The sequence below is a fragment of the Meleagris gallopavo genome, chromosome 2 (genome assembly GCF_905368555.1).
Source record: "Meleagris gallopavo chromosome 2, MGAL_WU_HG_1.1, whole genome shotgun sequence".
NCBI classification, from domain to species: domain Eukaryota; kingdom Metazoa; phylum Chordata; class Aves; order Galliformes; family Phasianidae; genus Meleagris; species Meleagris gallopavo.
The window spans coordinates 76,641,959-76,665,383 of record NC_139405.1 but is presented as its reverse complement, the minus strand read 5'-3'; the positions used below and the strand labels follow the sequence as shown (position 1 = coordinate 76,665,383).

General features: G+C 36.4%; 1 protein-coding gene across 10 annotated transcripts in view; it reads right to left on the bottom strand.

Annotated features, from left to right (window-relative positions):
- Nucleotides 1–23,425, bottom strand: part of CEP162 (centrosomal protein 162) — a 49,733-nt gene that overhangs the window by 1,785 nt on the left and 24,523 nt on the right. For all 10 annotated transcript variants that reach the window (XM_085217695.1, XM_010707658.4, XM_085217687.1 and 7 more), the window contains 20 exons: nt 23,314–23,381; nt 22,619–22,646; nt 22,125–22,247; nt 21,285–21,476; nt 21,045–21,126; nt 19,898–20,159; nt 18,542–18,806; nt 16,704–16,846; nt 15,686–15,916; nt 15,113–15,250; nt 14,165–14,277; nt 13,235–13,340; nt 11,964–12,090; nt 10,879–11,042; nt 10,216–10,323; nt 9,217–9,441; nt 7,203–7,873; nt 6,186–6,327; nt 4,465–4,563; nt 1,287–1,421 (listed from right to left, as the gene is read on the bottom strand). In XM_085217695.1, the coding sequence (XP_085073821.1) occupies nt 1,287–1,421; nt 4,465–4,563; nt 6,186–6,327; nt 7,203–7,873; nt 9,217–9,441; nt 10,216–10,323; nt 10,879–11,042; nt 11,964–12,090; nt 13,235–13,340; nt 14,165–14,277; nt 15,113–15,250; nt 15,686–15,916; nt 16,704–16,846; nt 18,542–18,806; nt 19,898–20,159; nt 21,045–21,126; nt 21,285–21,476; nt 22,125–22,247; nt 22,619–22,646; nt 23,314–23,381 (3,422 nt within the window). The remainder of the gene's footprint in view (nt 1–1,286; nt 1,422–4,464; nt 4,564–6,185; nt 6,328–7,202; nt 7,874–9,216; nt 9,442–10,215; nt 10,324–10,878; nt 11,043–11,963; nt 12,091–13,234; nt 13,341–14,164; nt 14,278–15,112; nt 15,251–15,685; nt 15,917–16,703; nt 16,847–18,541; nt 18,807–19,897; nt 20,160–21,044; nt 21,127–21,284; nt 21,477–22,124; nt 22,248–22,618; nt 22,647–23,313; nt 23,382–23,425) is intronic.

Here is a 23,425-nt window from a genome sequence, read left to right as displayed (position 1 = left end):
GTAGGTAAAAGTAAATTTCTTGAGATCTGATTCAAAACTGCAGAACAAGCTTCACAAACTAAGAACTGCAGCAGGTTTGATCATAATCCAAGGGATGAACACCTCTCTTACAAGAAAAAGCTGAGAGAGTGGGGCTGTTCTCTAGAGAAGAAAAGCTGCGAGGTGACCTGATAGCAGCCTTTCAATATCTAAAGGGGAGCTACAGGAAAGGAGGAGACAGACTCTTTAGCAGGATCTGTGGTGATAGGACAAGGAGAAATGATTTCAAACTTAAAGAGGGCAGATTTAGGCTGGATATAAGGAAAAAGTCCTTTACAGTGAGGCTGGTGAGGCACTGGAACAGGTTGCCCAGAGAGGTAGTAGATGCCCTGTCACTGGAGACACTCAAGGTCAGGCTGGACAGGGTTCTGAGCAACCTGATCTAGCTGTAGGTGTCCCTGTTCACTGCAGGAGAGTCGAACTAGATGGCCTTTAAAGGTCTCTTCCAACTCTAAGCATTCTACAATTCAATTTCAGTCCAGCTGCTCTTCTTTGACTTCAGGGATTCAGGCAAAGCCAAAGCTAAAACACTAATGAGCAACTATTAAATACCAAAGTGATGAAAGCATTGAGAAAATCCACAAGGACCGAAGCTCCCCACATAGAAAACAGATGAGGGCTATGTAATCAAGTAAGTTTTAAAAACAAAATACATAACTTAAAAAAAAATGCAAAACTTTTACTCACTGAAGTGATACAAAAGTTAGATACTAAAAGCTGTGTCAGAAGAGCCAACTGTCAAACAACCAATAGAGAACTATCAAAAAGTGCAGTTTGTAAAGGACAAAGGTTATTGTTGTTTTGGGTATTAAATGTGATAGACTGCAGGAAGATGTTTCTCTATTTTTAATGCAACTTTCCTGAAGGGAACTTCTAAGAACGAGAAGTAAAATTATTATTTGAGGAATCTATCACAGCTTAACCAAATTACAAACTCATCACATTCTCAATAGCAAGCATCCATGGTGTAACTGAAATATGAAGTCACAGATAGATAGAAATATGAGACTTCTGGATGTCACATACACCCACTGTCTGCTAAATCAGGGCCTTCTTAGATCACGTTGTGAGGAAGTTACACAGGTGTTAACTGGAACCAGAAAGTGACCAAGACAAAACCACAGCTGTATCAAAAAGTATTTACTCCTTTCCAGTGTGGGGTAAATGAATCCATGCTCATCTTATAAAGCTACAGTTCAAGTGATAAATTGCACTTGAGAAGTAAAGGCACATGTGGCATGAGGTACCTTTAGAAGTTCTTGTTCTCTTACTGCATGCCGGGTCTCAATATGCTTGATCTTCTTTTCCAGGCACAAGAAATGTTTCATTTCAGGACTCTGGCTTTCCTTAGCCTCTCTCAATTCTTCCAACAATTTTGCAACCTATGAGATAATTGATGAAAATTGTTATCACAGTGTTAAGTACTGTATAAAACAGATGCCTTTCAAAGTGTATTTGTGTTGTTCAATCACTCTATTCAAAAGCTGCATAAGACTTGAAAGAGAAATTTCCTTTATTCAAAAGCTTAGAAAAGGCTCAAGGACTTAGATTAGGATCTTTCATTTGTACAAAGAGGCCTGAAGATAGGAAAGTCTGGTCCTCTTTGATAAATCCTATCCCATTCATAATGCATCAAGAAGTGCTTATTCAGTCAATTTTTGTACTTCTAAACATACTCAAAAATTCATAGAAAATATGATGATTCAATGCTCTTACGCTATCTCTTCTCCTCACACTTACTGGACGAAGATCAAATACAAAACTCATCAGTGAAGCTCATTTCTACAGAATGTTTTAAGAAAAGACACACTGCTAACACACAGAGTTACCAACCCTTCGGTCTAATAACTGGCGGGTGAAATCAACTCAGCAATGGCCTATAACTGATGTCCTAAGCCTCCAGAAATCCAGGTAAGTTTTCTTGTAAAGCTCTTGGTTTATTCTCATTCTTTTCCCATTTTAAGGATCTTGGTATTTCTTCATTCAATATCCTAAGATGTTTTTTGTGTTTTTTTTTGTTTTTTTTTGTTTTTTTTGTCACACTCTTACTATGAGCAAATAAACTGAAGTGAAATCCTTGCTGTCTTTGTCTTTTACCATAAACCTCAGCTCCTTTTATCCAATATCTGAGCTCTATCAAGCATTATGCTGTCCTTGGCTCGCTGCTGCCAAATCCAAGCAGCTGGAGGCACTGTGAGAAGACGCTGCTGTTGTTACTCAGAAGTGACTCCAAGATGGCTTACTATTATTTCCACTTTTCAGCTTGAATTTCTGCAGTAACAAAGCCTATGTTACTCCTTTTTTTGCCTGTCCATTTTTCCAGTAGCTTCGATCCTGCAGGCCATTTTCGTCTAAATTTGTCAGAGGAGCACAAGTCTTAATATTTTCATAGGATCTCTGAAAATGAGTCACTGCTGCTTGTCTGCTCAGTTGTTCTAGTGAAGGAAAGAGCTGATGGGTGACTTCCAGCACATCATTAAATACAGAATTCATGGAGGAGATATGTGATGATGGAAAAATGCCCCTCAAGAATAAATGGGCTCCATGCATTTTGCCAGCAAGAGAGCTATTTGTTAAACACAGAATTCTTCTATGTGCAAGCTGTTAGCAGAAGTATACAGTTATAGAAAACATCCCTGAGCAGCATTTTTGCAATTAGTATTCATGCAACAATCTTGCTGCAAACCTCAGAACAGAAGTGAGAGGGTTTCTCCTCTCTTAGAGAAAGGAATCTCAATTGTGTTAGGCAGAATTGCTGGCATTTCTATCATGACTTCCTACATTTGAAGTTTTAGTTGCTTTCATTTGCCAGCATAATTTACTGAACCATTTAATGCTTAAAATGTATTTTCAAAGCAGCATAAACAAAGCAGTCGTGAGAAGGCGAAAGCTAGACTTTGCTTTGACATTACTTTCTGCATAATCATGCATTGATTTTCATAGCAAAGGCACTCTATTATATTTTCTTAAATGTCAGCACCTGAAACTCAACCTGAAAAATACAGCTCAGCTATGATGATCACCCTCTTTTAACCAGTACCGTCAATAATTCTCAAAGCAAACATGCAGAGAACAAATCTATGGAATAACATTTGTCTCACTGTATTCCCACTGTATCCTGCTGGGATGAAGCATTATATATACACACTGAAATCACTGGCATGAAACAAGATTTGTAGCAAAAGAAAACATGTATCATAACATTCATAATATAATCACAAAGTCTGGGCCTATTTTGCAACAGAGTTTGTTTGATGAAAGATCTTTACAAACCCTCACTTTTCTATAAAGGCTTCACAAAAGAAGTGGAATTTTGCATGACTAAGATCAATACTGAATGAGTTTTTTGAGATAAAGATTAATTATATCAAGAATGTACTACAAACATACTGGAATTTCTTTCCTTTCTTCTAAATTTGAACAGTAAAGAAGATGGAACATGTGAAGTTTTCTCAGTCCTGTATTGAAAATAATTCTCCTTTTCTGCAACTCTTGCAGGTTGACTGCTGTATTGTCAAAATGAGGAGAAAATTAGCAGTGTTCATCCATTAAACAAAGGAAAAGAAAGGGAAATTAACCGTGGGCATGGTGCTCAAGGTGTCTATGTCATCCTGAAGAAGAGGTGAGAGAAGTAATTTTTTCAGTACCTTCAGCACCAGACAAACGCAGCCAGTAAGACAAAAAAAAAAGTTGAGCTAAACACAAACTGGAATTTTACAATGTTAATCTCCAAATGAAACCACAAACAAGTGTGATTTTTACATATTATATGATAGTAATAGAAGTAGTAGAAGATCAGGAAAAAACTGAATACCTCTCAAAAAACATAGAAAGTCAATTTCAGAAGAATGGTTACAACTTCTCATGAAAGACCTCAAATTTCTTAGATACCAACATACAGGGACCCAGAAGATAATAGGCTAAGTCAATTTGTGGGAACAAAGGATTTATCTGACCAAAAATTTTGAATTCAGTAATAAAATACCCTCTTGAAGAAGAGAAAGTCCTGTGTTCTATTTGCTACCCACCACAGCTTCCAAAGAAGAGGTTACAAATGCTTGACCTAACTTAGAATCATAGAATCACCAAGGCTGGAAAAGACCTCCAAGATCATCCAGTCTAACCATCCACCTGTGGCCAATATTTCCCCTTACTCATCAATTTTCATGAAGATCTTGGATATTTCTAACTAATTTTAAAAAGGAGAGATTGAAGTTCCACCTTCTGTACACTGTGTTGTTTTCTTGTTTATAATAGAAACATACATTGCATTTTCAGACACTAATTGCTGCAGGAGATACTCATAAAGATACTACTAAGGTTTATTTAATAATATACAATTTGAGGCATTTTCATTACAAGAATGAAAGTGAGAACAAAAACGATCATCAGTATCAGGTATTCTAAATCTAAATTTAAACATGCCTCTTTTTGCAGGAATTCCTCTCGCATTTGTGAAACTAGGAGGGCTTCCTGATGTCTCTGGTGTTCACTGATTTGTTCTTGCAGATGTTTTATTAAAATCTGTAAAAAGATTTAAAATATTTGTCATTGACATATTCTTGTGACAACATATGAAAACATATACAGGAAAAACGTGCCAGAAAAATAATCAGTATGGTAGTGCTGCAGTTAGATAGTGATAGATATATTAACAATACTTTCAGGTGACCTCAGTTGTTAAACAACACATCTTTTATATATACATATATGTTCTTTAATAACACATGTAAACAAGTCTCACTCTTCAATTTACTCTCCTCAGTTAAAAAAAAAAACAACAAACAAAAACATACATTTGAAGACAATCTGAATCTGTTAGCACTTCCTATCTTCATTCACGTGTGCATTTTCTCCCAAATTTTACTGCAACAATGTAACTGCAGGCTCAGATCCTCATGGACAGCTTCAGTCACCCCAGTATTTGCTAGGCAGCATAAAGCAATCCAGAATCTGCCTGGAGGCCACTGACGATGACTTCCTCATCCAGGCAAGAGAGGAACTGATTAGGAGAGATTTTCTAATGGGTCTCAGACTCACAAACAAGAAGGGACACATAGGGGATGTGAAGGTAAACAACAATGGCAGCAGTGATGGTGGAATACAGGATCCTCCAAGGAGACCAGTAAATATGGGTAACCTGGGGGTTAATACTGGGTCCAATCCCACTCAACATCTTCAACAATGACTTGGACAATGAGGCAGAGAATTCTCCACAAGTTTGCTTATGTGGTACAAAACTGAGTGGTTTATGATTGTGCTTTCACCAAGTGATCTGGTCAGGCTGAAGAAATGGGCCAAACGGGCACTTCATGGAGGAACACAAATAGTTCTGTCCATGGGACTGGAACAACCCCAGGCACCAGGTGCTGGGGGCCAACCAGTTGGAAAGCAGCTATGCAGTCCTGGTGGACTCCAAGTTAAACACAAGGTGACTAGTATATGCTGGGCTGCATTAGGAGTAGTATCACCAGCAGGTGAAAGGAGGTGATTCTTCCCCACTGCTCAACACTGGTGAAGCCACACCTAGAGTATTAGGTCCTGTTCTGGGCTCTCCAGTATGAGAAAGGCATGATAGACTAGAGAGACTTCTCTTTAGTCCACTAAAGATGACAAAGGGATTTCAGTATTTTTGCTATGAGGAAAAGGTGACAGCTGGGACAGTTCAGGCTGGGGAAGAGGAAGCTTGGGGTGGGGGAAATTTCTTAAAAGTTTATCTATACCCAAAGGAAGGGCATACAGAAGAGGGAGTTGGGGTCTGCTATAGTGGTGCCCAATGGCAGGGCAAGAGGCAAATGGAACAAACTGAAACACAAGATATTCCCTTGCAACATCAGGAAGCACTTCTGTGCTGTGCATGTGACTAAGAACAGGCCAAGAGGATGTGGAGTCTCCTCCATAGAGCTCTTCAGAAATCACCTGGATATGGTCCTGAGCATCCTGCTCTGAGTTTCCCTAATTGAGCCAGATGGGCCCAGAGGTCCCTGTGGATATCAGGCACAAGTGGGAAATTCTGTGAGTGCTGTGATACAGGTCTATTTTCGAAACAATATACATCCTACTTGAAAAGAAAATAAAAGCTACAGTGCAAGAAAAACAATTTTAACAGATATTTTTGTGTAATTAACATATCTACAGTGTCTTACCTCTTGTGTTGAAATTCTGCCATTGAGTTCAGCTACTTTGGAAGCAGAATGCTCTTTTGTGTATTGAGAAAGAATTTTCTCTACTTCTCTTTGATGGGAAGCTTTCAGAGCTGCAACATATTCTGCTGTGTCTTCCTGTATCCTGGACAGAAGAAGAAAATTAGATGCATAAAGCAACTACAGATATTTCTTCAAAAATGAGGTGAATTTTCTTACTTGAACACATAAAATATGAAGAAATGTTAGGACAAGCATGCATTAGAAATTTCATAAAAATTTGCAAGAGATAACACCATCATTACTTTTGCTGCCCTGGAGGAATGACAGGGAGGGAAACCTACATTCACAGAATCACAGAATGGCCAGGGTTGGAAGGGACCTCAAGGATCATGAATCTCCAACTCCCCTGCCACATGCAGGGCTACCAACATTGTTGGATATGCGTTTCATTTTACTAGAGGCAGCGAAAATGTTGAAAACTCAACCAGTCGTCTTTATAGGGTCCTCTTATGAAAATCAAGGGAGAGAATTAGATGCTTTCAAATCGTGGTTAAGCTGTGCTATTTGAGGTATTTATTTTAGAATAAAATGGATCGTAATCTAAATATGCCTATCACCTCTACCTTGAATATGAAAGGGAGCTAATGGAAACTATGTGAAGGGTAAAGTTTCTACTGTTGGTCAAGTAACTTCCATTGAAAGCATGCCCCAGTTTGAAGGACAGTATATGTACCAAATATGAATACTATACAAAGCATTTAGGATTGAATGATTTATACCAAAATCTTATTACTGAGAGCCATGACAATTTGTAGCACCGATAAAAAGGATTAATACAGGTTTTCCTGTATGAAAAACTGTGACTGTACACCATTCTGAAAAATCAAAAGAGAAAAAATGACATTTACAGAGAAGATTGCCCAAATATAAGGTAGCTTCACACATGCATGATCATAGTGACTCATCAGCCATCAGCTAAACAAGCAAGTTTTTTAAACGAACACGTTGAGCATTTACCTTCGTATATTATTTTCAGAATAAGCCAGTGTTGCCTGAGACTTCACCCTCTGCTGGTTCATTTCCAGAGACAATTTTTCTAGCTCCTCCTTCAACCGTGTGTTTTCTTGTAGAACTTCCAAGACATTAGAATCAGAAAAGGTACGCGGCTGGTACATTTTGTCATTGTTAAAAATGCCTACAGAGGGTTCACTGTTGATGGAATTCCTTTTCTCTGTTGCTACGATATTCTTTTTCAAGATCTCTTGACAGTTTTCCTTATTATCAGTTTTATTTCTTAAATTATTATCAGACAACATTGCCATCCTTTCTTTTTGAAGTTTCTCTACAGTTTTTGTAAGGTCTTGTATTTCCCTATTTTTTGTGATCAGTTCTTGATTTAGTTTCAGCAGCTTCTCTTTTGTGTTACCTTGTTTCACTTGCCAATCTGTTGACTGTAAGTCTTTATTATCCTTTTTACTTCTGAGTTTTAGTTGGGAATTTTGACTCTTGAGGTTTTCAATTTCTGTCTGGAGGTTTTCAACAGTAATCTGATGGGTCCTCTTCAGATTCTGAAGCTGCAGTTCAAGTTCAACAGAATTGGCTTTATCACTGTTCAGTTTTGGCGATTCACTCTTCCATTTGTAAGCAAGTAGTTGCTCAAGCTCTACAAGTCTTTGCTCATACTGCATCTGGAGAAGGGATGGGGAAAGGGGAAAGGGGGAGGAAAAAAAAAAAAGCAGTTTCCTTAACTATACATTACTAGCCTCTTTTATTGTTCTTTATGTTTACTGTAAGTTTGAAGCAAGATTTTATAAGGATACAAATAAGTATTATTAATAACACTACTCATCCAGTACAAAAATTAGTGAAGTTTAATGAGTTAAAAAAAAAAAAAAACCCTACACATATATATGATATATATATGCAAAGCAAACCTAAGTCTGCTGCAGAACAGAATTACTCAAAACATTTACTATGAATTCATCCTCTACCCAAAACAAATACAGTTGCTATGGAAATGAAAATTAAATTGACAAGAAACTATTTCATTTTTAGGTAATTTTGTTCTGTTCAGATGATACTGACTCAGACAGGCAAATTAGCATTTTACTTTTGTACAGCAAATCTTTATTTCTGTTAAAACTGCCATTATATTTGCCACGTTTACAAATATTGTCTTATTTCTCAAAACTGCACTTCATGTTTTTAAAATTATCTTCAATTCTAACAGGACAGACTTCTACTTTCATGTATTTATTTAAATTATGTTAAGTATCAATTCAGAGCTACGGAATTTTCCACTGAAATAAGCTGAGGAAAATCTAACTCTTAGCCCAGATAGCTTCTAAGGAAAACATAGCATGTTACTCAGGTTGGATATCGGATATTAGGAAAAATTTATTCTCAGAGTGATGAGGCATTGGAACAGACTGTCCATAGAGGTGGTGGAATCACTATCCTTGGAAGAATTCAAAAAACACGTAGATGTGGCACGTAAGGACATGGTTTAGTGGGCATGGTGGTGATGGGTCAATGGTTGGACTAGGTGATCTCAGTGCACTGTCTTTTCCAACCTCTATTATCCTACGATTCACATGAAGAAGAGGAGGAACAACAGATCATCAGTGCTGTACTTTCCTGCTCACTAAGAACACATGCACTTCACCTTTCCATGAAGTGAAATGCCAGATTTTGGTGCTTCCTAAAATAATTCTTAAAGAGTTGCTATCATATCGTTTTACAGCTAAAATGTTTAGCTGGCAGGAAACCACACTACTGTGTCTACAGCAAGTACAGCTAGGCCCAGGAACTTGTCCTCCCAGTTCTAATACTTGGTTGCACAATTTTATTTTAAATGCTCTTTATACCCTGTGCTCCAAAACCACTGAAATTCTGATTATAAATTCTTCAAATGCTTTTTTGTTCAGCATAGTCTTTGATTTCTGTTTTCATCACTGGTCTTTGGTAGAGACCGGCCACCTTACAACCATTAATTGCAGTGCAGACTACTCAACAAACTTCCAACTTTTACCTTTATCTTTTGAAATTGCTGTTCCATGGCACGGAGACTTGTTTTAGCTTCATCATCTTTACCCTCAAGTTCTGTTTCTAATTTTTTTATTCTTCTTTCCAAAAAATCAATTGTGTTTGTTTTAGCTGAAAGTTCATCAGTTTTCTCAGCACTAGCAGCAGCATAAATCAAAGCAGGCAAAGAATTTGGATAACGTCTTTTTAGAATGCCTTCCATTTCCTTGATCTATCAAAAAGAAAATTGACAGAAGTCAAAAAGAAGAAAGTTCTAATGAAAAGTGAACTGAAATAAGTGACAGAGCATTAGCAAATACAATCCATTAAGTTTGATGAAGAACAACAAATCAAGATGCATTTACCTGAGAATTTTTGTTACAATGATTTTTTAACCGTGTATGTTATTGCTTACAGGCAATTAAGACTCATCATCACTTACTGACTGACTCCTTATACATCATCATATTGCTCTGGTCTTCAGACTCAAGCATCTTTTATTTACTTTCTAAGCATTTAAGCTGCATAGGGCTTTCAATGCTGCTAAAATATTTGGTTTTCTTATAGACTTAACATTCACACTTCCACATTTCACTCTACTTTTCCAGTTGCTTCAGAGAAGTTTCATAACAGGAATTTGAACTCCTACTCTTGAAACAACATGGCTGAAACTGGTCAGAAAATTAAGAATGTACTGAACAGAGACAGTGGGAATCCCAGAAGGTAAACAGAAAGCAAGTGCTTTTGCCCTTTTGCTCCTTTCCTAGAAACTGAACAGTACTTTAACATTAACAGATCTTGAAAGGGTATAATAGCTTATTAGAACACAGCAACAAGAGAACCCTTTGTAAATGAGCATTTACAGCTGTTTCTGTTGAGTATTACATAATACAAAAGTTCCTTTCTCATAGGGCTTCATTCAGTGCTTTACTCTTAATAGTGCTTTTATAAGGATAAGTGACCTTATCTGAAATAAGTTAAGTAAATCAGTTATATTATTACATACTTGTCGTTCAAGGTCCTGAATTCTTCTAGCATCTGCTGCTCTGTCTCTCAAACGCTTCTTCTGTTGTACACACTGATGATCTCCAGCTTCAGCTCTGAGCTTCTCGACCTATCCAATTTATGAGAAAAAATGAATTATACACATTCAGTGATGTTTTCCAGTAGTACAGAGGTAAACATTTCAAATGAACACAGTAACAGAAGTATTTTACAACTTAATAACTGGTAATACCCAGCCTCAGGCTGGATGTGGCTCTCTAGGCTGGATGTGGCTCTGGGCAGCCTGGTCCGTTGGCTGGTGACCCTGCACATAGCAGGGGGATTGAAACTAGATGATCTTTGAGGTCCTTTTCAACCCAGGCCATTCTATGATTCCATGATTCTACGATTTCTACAAAAGTAGATTATGAATTATATTATTTTTGTTTCCAGAAGAATCATCAATAAATCAAATGCAAGCAGAACAGGTTTAAGCATTTTGCATTTGCAATTCTGACTGCATATAAATTTATATCTGTTTTGAATATAAAGACACTCACACTTGATTTAAAGGTTACGGTTTTTCTTAAAAAAGGCATGAGCATTATGGAGAACAAAATTACATTGTATTCATCAGTAGAAATCATTAAGTGCCAGCACCTTAAGTTAAGCTAAATATTATCACCTCTTGTTTCAATTTTTCAATTTCTTCTCTTGCATCTTTAAGACGGGCTGCATCTTTATCTAGAAGATCTTGATTTTCTGCATACCAATGAAGCCGCCTTTTTAAATGAAGAATTTCCTGTTTGTATGATTCTTCCATAACTTTAAATTCATAAGACTTCTCACCTACAAGAATAAAACTCTTATAATTATGTGTTGAAAATATAATACATAATTCAATATATTTGAATGTGTTGGATAATGAATACTATTTTCAGCACATTTCGTACAAGAGCAAAATCAGGATTCTAAATGCAACAGTACTAAAGAAAACAAAATCAGAGAATAATAATTCTCTCATATACAGTAATAGTCAATAGTTTGCAGTTTACCACAGAAAGTACTTAAAAAGAATCCCTGTGAGATCTACTATTCTATACTACAGTTGTAGTATATTTTCAGTAATATGGATGACAGAATATAGAATGTATCCTTTGATATGCATTAACTGTACTCCTCCCACTGAGCAATCAAGCATTTTGAGAAGAGCTCTTACAGCTCGTAACAAGTGTGATGCTTGATATGGGAAGTTAAAAAGGTCCAATTTCTGGGCCTCTTGATGGCAATCTGGAAAAAGTTTAGAAATGGAAAAATTCACAAGGCATAAATTTGGGGTAAAAATAGAACAAAATTTAATGAGCACATCTAAATGGCAGAGTAAGAGTCAACACAGTAAATCTTTCCTTAGGAACAGAGGTGAGATAGAAGGGGAATCGTTTTGCCCACTGAGAGATGGGCAAGCAATCAAGCTTAATAAGCAACAAAGAGTTTGGCTGGATACAAGAAAAGTAGAGTGCCAAAGATACAGTGGCCTCTCCTTCATTGTATGTTTTTATTAGAAGTTTAAACAACATTTGGAAAAGGCCCAGATCACAGAATGGCCTGGGTTGAAAGGGACCACAACGATCACCTAGTTTCAACCCCCAAATACATACATTAGATACATTTCATTAAGTCATACTATACAAAGTAACAAGTTTTAGTCACATATTTTTCTAGTGAAGTAAAGAACAGGCATAAGTATTCAAGAAAATAAAGGTGTTTTACTTGATGTGGATGTAATCTGGACTTTTGCTAGATCTCTCTCTTTCTTAGCTTGCCCCAGGTCTAACTCAAGAGCTTGTTTATCTTGTTTAAGCCGTTTTACCTCTTCTCGTAATTTAGTTTCTTCTTTCTGAGTTTTAGAGGAAACAATAATATGAGAAAAAACACAAATATACACACACAAAAAACGCTGATCGTGTTTTTTCACCATAGAATGATTAAATTATGTTTGTATTGAACACATACTAGTTTTGGCATTATTCTCAAGCCTTGCTACAGCAGAACTTAAGTTAAACACTATAAAATAAAGGTATACCTTTAGGAAGTTTTGTTTTTAATAACTGTTGCAGAAGGAGATAATACTACAGATCTGCTTTTTTGGAGGCACAATAAAGTAGATGGCTTTATTTATTTTGAAGACTACAGATTGCAGTTTAAATGGATGTGTGTACAGTTGACATGTACTGACAACAGCTTATCTTACTACATTTATTTTCTTTCTTGATGTTTTCTGTGTGTGCTCTCTGTTCAGTTTGAATATGTGTGATCACTAGCAAACTTCAAGACTGAGTAGCTGGTGAGTAGGACAAAAGGTGTCCAGAAAAGCCACTCTCTGGAGATTGAGGCCCTCAGTTATGGGGAGCAGCAGCTGGGATGAGGGAGTATGTGCATCAGATTCTGGGCCCAGCCATTCTTGGGTCTACACCCAAGGCTAGGCCCAGTGCTAGCTCCTAGTGGGACTACACGTGTGCATGCATGTGTGTTACTGCTAGCAAACCCTCTCCTGACCTGCTGAATTGGAGAAGGACATCTGCACTGCTTGTGCTTCTGTGTTACGAGCAAAGACACTGGTGTTAAAGTTGTCCAGGCTGGACTTAAGGATAGGAAAGTGTAGCAGCAGCACGTATGAGGTTAAAACTAGGGCAGCTCCTGGAGTCTTAAGAGCTCAAAGTCAGCTGTATCAGACCAGGAGCAATGCCACTGGTCCTGAAGCTCCCCGTACCATCTACTTAATCAGTTAAAAAACAGAACAAAACAACAACAACAAAATACCACCACAAAAATAAACCAAAACCCACTGTGGTAACTAATTAGCACTTTAAAAGAGCAGCATGTTCAGCATGTTCAACTATTTTCATTTATACCTACAATATGGTGGTTATATGTTGTCTTTTGGGGTGTGTGTGTGTGTGTGTGTGTGTGTGTGTGTGTGTGTGTGTGTGTGTGTTTTTCTAAATCTGAACATTTGAAATACAGCTTTGGCGTACACCTACCCGTGCTGCTCGAAGCTCTGAAATCAATTCTGTGAAACTTTGATTTCTGGTTGATTCAGATTCCTGCACAATTTGTGACTGGGTAGTAGTCCTTTCTATCTTTTCTCTAAAACAAAAAAAAAAAAAGAGAAATAAGTCATGCAATATGGTGACTTGTGTCATGCAAGGGGGTGACAATGGCACCAAAAACAAGCAAAATATGCTCAAGATGATACTATAATTTGTGGAGGTTCAAACCAAAGAAAGAAGCAACCACACGACACATCTCTATACAAAACAGGAAAACAACAACAACAACAACAACAAAACAAAACAGCTGTAAGTTGGAACCTGGTAACCTTGCACAAACTTTTTTGTTGGAACTACATGAAAGAAGGAAAGAAAACCTTCTCTGCACCAATGGAATTCATGTTTCCTTGGCAAAGACACCAGAAATGCACACAGTTAATAATAAGTGGAAAAAAATTAGCAACACTGGACACAAATCTAACAGGATCTACAGAGCAGTGAATCTAATGGTTCTGCAACTAACAAGATCTGCTGTGATTCCTGATCTACTGTCAATGTTTCAATTGCAACCAAACATTTTGACATCTGAGCAGAGACAAAAGCAGAGCAAGAGTAGTATATGCATGAAACATTGTGATATGAACAAAAATATTTGAATTCTAACATTGGAATATTTCTCAAACAGAAGGCTCTCACGTTCTCATAACTCTCCAAGATCAGCAGGAAGACAAAGAATTAAGTATCCATAATCAATGTCAAACTACTATCAAAAAAAAAAAAAAAAAAACAAAACCTACCAAACCCACCAAACCAAGAATCACCACAAAACATGCATCCAACAAACTCTTCACTGATTCTCTTCATAAACAAAAATAGTAACAGTAGCTGAAAAATCTACATCAGATGTATAATTTAGCCTACCTTAGGGCTATTAACTCAGACATTAAACATTGATTCTCCTTAAACATTTGTTCCTCATTTTTTTTGTTTTGGATTTGCAGCTCTTTCATTTGTTTGTATAATCTCTCATTTTCCTAAAATGAGATAGACAAAGTTAACATACATAAACAATGAAATTTCATAAACCACTGTTTTACCCAGTTCAATCTATGAATTGCACAGTCTGCCTTCTGAAACACCAAATGTCTCACTATCAAATTTCCAAAAGGTATATCTTTACGCTGAAGTATTTTACAGTGAACTCTAAAACTTTCTCCAAGTGCCTGCTCCCTTTGAATAATTAGTCCTCCTGGGTCATCTCCTTTGTGAAGCTATCTCAGCTGTATTCTCAAAGCATACAGTGAATGAGTGCTGATAGATCAAAGCTCAATCTTCCCGTGTCTGATCTGGGAGCACAGATGGTCACTGCTTTGCAATGCCTACAGCTGCACCAACAAGCCAATGCACGCAAGCCATACTAAGAAATGCTGAACAGCACCTGGAAAATGGTTAAACTCACATATTTTATTTTTATTTATAGTTGCAAGTATTCAAAAGGATCAGTAAGTTTGCATCATCTATTTCTGCATTTGACTAAGTTTATAAATCAGGCATGCTAAAAAGCTTTCCTTGCAATCAGCTGCTCCAAATCTATGAAAAAAACTCACATCTTAAAATAGAACCCTCTGGGCTTCCAATAATACTTAAAACCACACGTTTTCTACTACATTTTGGGCAAAAAGTTGAGCTCAAACTAAACATATGCAAAACACTTTTAAAATGCACAACATATCTGTACCCATCACACCTACATTTCATCTATGTTTTAGATAACAAGACAGCTATTTTCAATGGAATAGAAGTAACTGCTTGATAGCTTTTTTTTCTGAGATAGGCTAGAACACAAATAGAATATGCTGTGTGGTATACCTGTTGATAACCTTGAATAATGACCTCTTGATCTTCCATTTCTTTTCTTATTTGTGACAGTTTTTCTTCAGAGACAGGAACTGGTGCTGTATGATGGATCCATCTCTTCTCCTTAGACAGCTCTTCCACACTTCTCAACTTTCAGAAGGAAATAGACAATATGACACATACTTAACAAACAGTATCCCAACATAAAGTACTTTCCCACTTTTCAACATTTAGTATCCATTACTTTCTTATCCATTTTGTTTTGTTTTGTTTTTTTTTTTTTTTAAACAGCTATAAGAGCATGTTAAACTTTTAAATACAAACATACAAACACAGGAAAATTGCTGAAGGACTCTTATAATATTAAAAGATAAGTGAACTCTGGATAATGTAAAAAATGTTACATCCTAATCACAGTAAATGCAGCAGTGGGTAAATATTTGTAAATATAAATGTAAATACACTATTAGTTTCTATGTGTGGGTTTTCTCCTTATTAACAACTCATCTGAAGTAAGATGCATTTAATTTTCAGAAGCAACCTTTCTCACCTCCTATACTAATGGGACACAAAATCATAAAGTACCTTGCTCTGAAGAACATAGTTTTCTTGACCCAGCTGAGAAAGCTCTTTTTCATAGCGTGTTTTCAATTCTACTATCTTTGTCTCCATTTCTTTCTCCTTTTCTGAAACTGTGCTGGTTAGCTGTTGAATCAAATCACGTGCACTGTTCAGGTCCTCCTCAGCAATTTGTGCTCGTCTTAGCAAACGTAGTTCCCTCTCACAACTTTTGACAGGAGAAACAACTGGTAAATCCTAGCAAAGAGAAATTCAGAGAACCATTCATCAACATCAAGTTGACTATTTACAGAAAATTCATCAGTTTTACTTAACCGGCTTGTCTGGCTCTTAGAAACCATATAAGGCACCTGAAGAGAAAAATCCCTTCATTCTAAAATCAAAACATCCTACATATTTTTCCTTTAATGAGTTACTTTCCAATTTCTTAGATATGTGTGAGGAAAACAAAAGAAACTAGAAACAAACAGTTCTCATATGAGGGCTATTGTACAGCCACTGGAGTTACTCATCCATTTTCTAGAAAAGCAGTAACAACTTAAGCATTCAGTAATACATTTTTATACAGTTAATAAGGAAGAAAGAAAATCCATCATGGCACTGCAAATTCAGTCATCCTGGAGAAGTGAAAATTAAATCATCAGTGCAACCCAGGTAGAAAAAAAATAGAAGTACCGTTTCAGATTCTTAACAGAGTAATTTTTAATAAAAATTTTACTTAGAAGTATGCCCATTTGTACAATAAAATTTTGTTTTAGAAATCAATAAGCATTAAAAGTACATAGAACTACCAAGGCAGTAGAACTATCCAAACAACTAAAAATCAATCTTAAACTTACAGATTCTAAAAGTATGTTACTTCTAAAAGTAACAAGAAATATTTGACTGAAGAACTCTTTATTAAAATATTTCAGCACTTCTCAATCCTGTTAATATTACTAAGAATCTTGACAAGTGTGTGTAAACAGGTGTGTAAACCAATCCGTATACACTATAATTGGGAACATCATTAATTACTACTTACATGATGATGCTGTCTGCAAGAATCCACAACTTGGTGTCCAAGATTATGAACAACTGATTGGTCAGACATATCTCTGTTAATACCCTCCTTAAAAGTCTGTTCTTTTGCTGCAGATCTTATTGTCCTTGTAGTAAATAAGGCTTCTTCATTTAAGCAAAAAGCAAAATATAACAAGATTAAGTTTAGAATTCAGCGTCCTTGATAAAAATCTATTCACGTGATTCACCCATTAAGCATGCAATTCAAGTGTTTTACAACTTGTATTTCAAATTAAATATAGAAACTTCAGTATAATCAGACAAAGAAAATGAAGAGATCATCAGTTCTTTACACATGTATACGGGAACTGTTGAGTCATGGCCTGAACCACTGACCCGGGGAAACAACCAGGTCAGCCCTGGGAGCACAGATGAAGGCAATTCAGCTATGTGACCCAAAGGGGTAGAGCCTGGCTCCACCTTTTTTAGACCTCATTTTAGGGCTGACTGCCACTGGGGAAGGATCTTTTTCTGGAGATCACTCCCTAGTGGAGCTTTTCTCTGTGAAGCTGGAATCTTTTGATACAGCTTTCCCATCCCTTATAGAACCTTTTTATCACGCTGATCCTCCTATCGTATTGATTTGCCCAATTGCTACAATACAGAAAAAAAAAAAAAAACAACACTGCTACCACAAAAAATGCAGAACATAATGAAACAAAAATCAAAAGAACAACTGAGATAAGTAGCTGGATAATAAATCCTTCATGAAATAAGATTTTTCTTCTGAAAAATAGACATTAGCTGCAATTGTCATTTTATTTCTGCCTATAACAGTTTAATTTAAGAGCTCCTTCATCAGGATCTTACACAGAAGCAAACAGTAATCATTTTCAAGATGAAATAACTTTTACAGTGCTTACACCTCATATAGGTGCTTCCTTAGCACTGGCAGTTAGGGAGCTCTGTGCTTCAAAGCCATTCTCTTCCTAGCCTCTGGGGCCTCCTGTCGCGAGTAACTTCTGAATGTACCAAAAATTGCCTTGGATAATAGTACAGATACAGAGAAAAGAGTATGTCTGAGTAAGGCTTAGTAGCCTCATTTTCGCAGGACTCGTCTCTCTTTCACTGCCTCCATCTCCTTGCACATCTGCCTCATTCTCCAGCTCTGCTGCAATGCTTTAAGGAACAAGGGTCCCTTGGTTTGATGGCTGCTATTCAAGCATCTCCCTGAGATGGGCAACATAATCCTACAATGGTTTTTCTAACACTACTTTTCAAAAGCGTAACAAGACAGAAGTGTCCTAAAACCTGGGCATCTGGAAAGTTATTTTCCCATGCCTCACAGACTGGAAATATGACTTGGTGAAAGATGGTCAGCTTGCAATTTGACTTTCACTGTCCTCACTTTACTGTTCCTTAAAGGTATAAGAAGAGACACAAACAGAAAAGAGGACTTTATTTTAAAAAGTGCTTGTTTTGTATTAATGAAAAACAAAAAGTAAATGAAAGAAGCTGAGAATAATAATTAATCCAGCATCACATGCATAAGCATGTCAGCAAATCTTTGCATTTACTGTAATGAAACGTAATATATAAGTACATATATTGAACATACTGGACAGCAGCATCTACTGTTGTTTTCATCATATTAGTGAACAATAGATAAGTCTTAAAATAGTGATAGTTTATATAGAGAAAAATAGAGGAAAAAATAGAGAAGTACTCAATCACATTTAGTTTTAGATTTCTTCTACACCACTTCAAAATGGAAATATATGCATGTATAAATGTGAAGTATGAACAGCAAAGCTCTCTGGCTCTTACAAGTAAAATTCAGACCTCTTAAGATAGAATTACCTTTAGATTTTGCTCTATCTGCAGGACTTCTAGATTTCATAATGTTTTTTTTCAAAGTTTCTTTTGGTATTTTCCTTTCAGTAGCTGGAATGGACTGTTTTGAGTATGAAGTGGATTTCCCATATCCAGAACTTCTAACCACTCCATGAGGACCACATGAAGACTTCTTTTTATGTAAAGGTGTTGTACTTCTGATATTCTTGTACATTTGTTTAGTTATTGTTGATTCTGATTTTTCATTCTTCAAGCAACAAGACTGCAGAACCTATAATAGAGCACATCTGTTTAGAACAGGTTTTAGGGCCTACTGTGATCTGAAGTTAGATTTCACTATTAGAAAAGCGTAGAACCAGTTTCCAGAATTATACAGCAGTAAGACTACTGCTGTATGAGGGGACAAAAACAAAACAATGGAAAATAACTATTTTTAGCCAAATGCATAACTTTAAATTATGAATAATTTATTATGCTTTCCTACTTCAGAAATATACAAGTACTTTGCACTGGTTCTGTTGGATTGTTCTGTGAAGTTGCATTTTATTACAGGATCTCTAGCTTGCCAAAACAGGTAATTTTTCAGGTTATTTGACTGAAAATTAAATCACAGTGAACAGAAACTCAGCAATGAAGAGAGGAAGAGCAGCAGGCAGAGGAACCCTCCAAAACTTCATCATTTAAAAACTAAGTGTATGACTCTTAAGATCAGCAAGTGAGAAAGTTTAGCCTGTTGGCACTGGTAGAAAATCCACCAGGATGAACTAAACAAACAAAGCCCCTCCTCAATGCCCTGGGCTGCCTAAAGGAGTGTGGGCTTAAATTAGGGGATGCAGGGAGAAGAGAATTTGGAGACCGTGGAAATTCTGTACTGCAAATTAGGTAAAGGTGAGAACTAATTTGTATTAGGCAGAAATAAGTGTAGAAAACAGACAGAAAAGATTAGAAAAGCCAGCCAGGGTTGCTGGCCAGTATGTTAGTCTGACTAAAAGCCTACATTTGATCAGTCTAATCTATGCTCTTATTGAATTGTATTTCTAACCACCCATTCTATAGATATGGTCTCAGTTCTGAGCCTTGTGTGTGTTCCCTTCAGTTAGAAGACCATAATCAGAACTAGCTTGAGCTGGGGATGTAACTGCAGCAGCTTTGCAGCTTTAAGGCTGAGATTCTTCATGTGAAGATCCCAAATTCCACTGCATGTGGATAACTCTAAAAATAGCAACATGAAAATTTCAAGAAAAACAGCAACATTCTTACTTCCTAAATATCAGTGCATAACCAAATAATAGGCCACCTAAAATTTTATACATTTTGAATGTATTTTCACATAAAATAATATCAAACAGATTTTTTTGTTACCTGCTCAGTTTTGCTGCCTTGTGAAAGCAGACAGTCTTGTATTATGTCTTCACTTAGCACATCAGGTTGTACTTCACTGGTCTGAATTTCTTTCTCAGTCATTCTCTGAAAGCTACCTTCATTTGCAGCTGTCTGTAGAAAGATGCTGTCTTCTCTGTTAAATTTTTCAAGTAAGTTTGTCTCCCAAACTGAATTTTGGTGCTCTTTATAGGGTAAGTGATTGACAAGTTCATTTACCATGCTGCCTATCACCTTCACAGGACTACAAGAGAAAGGAAGAGTCATTTATGTATAAGATTTTTGCCCTTTGCCTTCCTGCCGCTCTGGAAAAAGCAGGCCATTTTCCCTTCAGGTAGGATCTGTAAAGACTGCTCAAACTTGAAAGAATCACTAGGCTCTTCTTAAGAACAACCATGCAGATTTAGTTATAAAAACAAAAAAGACTAGGCAAAAAAGACACTGTGAGAAGACTGTCTCTTGTTCAACAGAGACATTTCCCAGCCATAACTGTTTTTGCAGAGGCACCAGATTGGGCTGTAAGATAAACATCTGCAAGCATGCAGTCAGTGCTAGTAAAACAATGAATGGTAATTCCTGCAGAGTACACTTGCTTGTTAAGTTCCCAGAACCAATTTGCTAAGCAAAACCTGTTTTTGACAGCTCCAAGAGCTCTACGTTATTTGCTACACACAAGCTGGTCTAAAGCAAAAGGAATTATGGAGCACAGGTTAGTAGGAATTACAAGAGTAAGCAAGATAATGTGATAATGTGATCTTTTCCCAGACAGTAGAAGTTGGAGAATTGAGATAGGATGTGGGCTGAAACCCACATAGAGGGAAAGAGGCTGATGAGTAGAGGCCCTTAACAGCCGAGATCTTATTTGTAACAGTTGCCAAGACTGAGAAAGTCTCATCCAAAATGACTTGGCAAACATTGCTTCTTACTGCCTAAATAAAGTTTGGACATCTCCATAACCAATTAACTGTATATTCATTTTACAGTTCATTGTAAAACATCATAATGCCAATGCAAAGCATAACGAAATTTCAGTCTTTAACTTGGGGAAAAAACAGGCAAGTTATTTCGTAAGCTGTTTATTCCACTAACAGTTAATGAGCTTAAGTTAATATAAGTCTGAAATAAATACCTTTCAGGTTCCAAATCAAAACATCTGGCATTATAGGGATCTCCTTTAATAGGTCTCATAAATTCTTCCACAGTAGGTAAATCTAATTGGTTCAAAATAATGAAATCATTTTTAAAAGTTTAGAAAATGCATTTGTAAAAAGGACATTTAAATATGTTTCATAAATCTAAGTATTAAACATATTAATAGCTCACTTATTTTACATCTTGCAAAAAATATGCTTTCCATTGAAGTATTTACCTGACTCAGTAGTTGATGTGTTTTTTGAACAGAGATCATGATTTTGTGAAGTAACTTGCACTAAGCATTTTGAGATGGCCATTGAAGAATCACGTATTTTTTGCTCATCAGTGTCTCCCAAAGACTGATTAATGTGACGATACGCACGGTGTAAGGCTTCAGTGTCACTGGTAGTTTGTCCATGCAAAGTGCCTGTGGAAAATGCAGTCTCATAACAGATACTATAGGACTTTCTGATTGGGAAATAACACACCACAGTCTGTTTCAGTAACTGGCTTGGACTATTAAGTGAGAACAGTGCTTTCCATTTTGGGAGAAGAAAAAATCTTTGCTACTATAAAAATAAAAAATTATCAAGTTAATTAGTACTTGATATTATTGACTATTAATGCCAAATAGCCTTATCTGCAGTTTGCATGCCTTTCCTGCCCCAGCCCCCAGTATTTTTTTTCCCTCTAAAATTGATAGGGTATGTGAAATGACTATTTTAATAGAAGCTATCACAATGTCATGCTCTGGATATCTCTTTGAGTACAATCTCAATATACTGTTTATTTTACAGTTATGTTAAAGATTGACAAAGTAAAATTTTAGCCATAGTGAACCGAAGGAGATTATATTTAAATCAGAATGCAATGCAGAAAGCAATTTTCCAGTAATCAAGGGTCAAGAGGTGTGTTTCTGCTAAGAAGGCAGATTTTTTTTACTGAAACAGTTCCTCCTCCTCTCAAAAATAGTTAACAAAAGCCAAGGGCTTCATAATGACTGACAACCTAAAAACAAATGAAGATAATAAGGAAATTTTTGTTTGTTTGTTTGTTTTTCAAAAATAGCCTTTACCTGCTTCATTCATTTCAATTCCACTAACTTCTTGAGGCAGATCATGTTCACTTGGAGCTACACCTGATGTTTCAGCAGCTTTCTGAAGTTCTGTAGTTGAATCTTGTGAATCAAGTAGTACAACTAAAACCAAGAAGATAAGAGTTACAGAAAACAATTTTCCTATTTATAGTTTATCTACACTATAAAACATTATCTTAATGCTCTAGGTGGGCAAAAAAATACCACACAGATAACTACAATGCTATTAATGCTATAACTCTGAATACCAGCATGAAAAGTACTAAGTAGAAAAATAAAACTTGGTTATCACTTTTTAAAATGTTGGTTATCACTTTGAAGTGCTATTAGATTTATTTTTGAGCATTCTGGCCCAACAGATTTCCAGTAGAACACAGCAATATTAGGCTTTAAATATCAAAACAGTAAGTTCAGATAAAGTATCAGAAAGGTAGAATTTAATATTCTTCCACTGATTAAAGATTATATTTTACCTTTAGCCAGCATGCCAGCATTTGGTTCCTATGAAAAATAAACAAACAAAACAATAGTACTTTTTGAATTTCAGGAAAAAAAAAATCCAGACAAACTTCAAAACCTGCTCCAAAATCTATGAACTAAAGCTGCTCTCGGTGCTTCAAGCATATGCACTTTGCTAAAACTCTCCTCTCTCAGCATCCTGTACTCTAAAAGCCCTCTTAGAAGTGACTGGATCTAAACGCTACTCTGCATAAATGAAACAATATTTTTTTCACCTTCCTGGCTCACTTCTATCAGTGTAGATTTTGTATTCTCTGTCCAAATTGCTTCTCCATACAGATCTGAGGGGTCTGCATCATCTGCTGGTGCACACCACTCTAATAGGTCCAAGAGACAGATTCCTCAATAGTCATCCTGAGGCTCCAGCCAGAGCTAATTATTTCTGGACTCTCAATACAGTTCTTAATTCAAAGGAGCAGTAAGCAGGCAACTCTGAGGAAACTAATGCTTATAGTGACATGTCACACAGAAGTGTATATCCTTAATAAAACAATATAGACCCATGACCATAATATTGTTTTGGACAGTACACACAATATGAGTTTAATATATTAATATTGCAGAAGTTTTATGATTCATGAATTAATATAAACATTTGCTATGTTACACTTTTCTTGAGCACTTAAACTCCTGACATATTTTGATTTACCTGACTTTCTTCAGTTTTAAAGGCAGGATTAGCATCTGTTTCTTCTTCAAAATCTTCACTGTAGCTGCCTGAAGAGTAAAATAAACATCAAACAGATGAAATATCCAGGGAT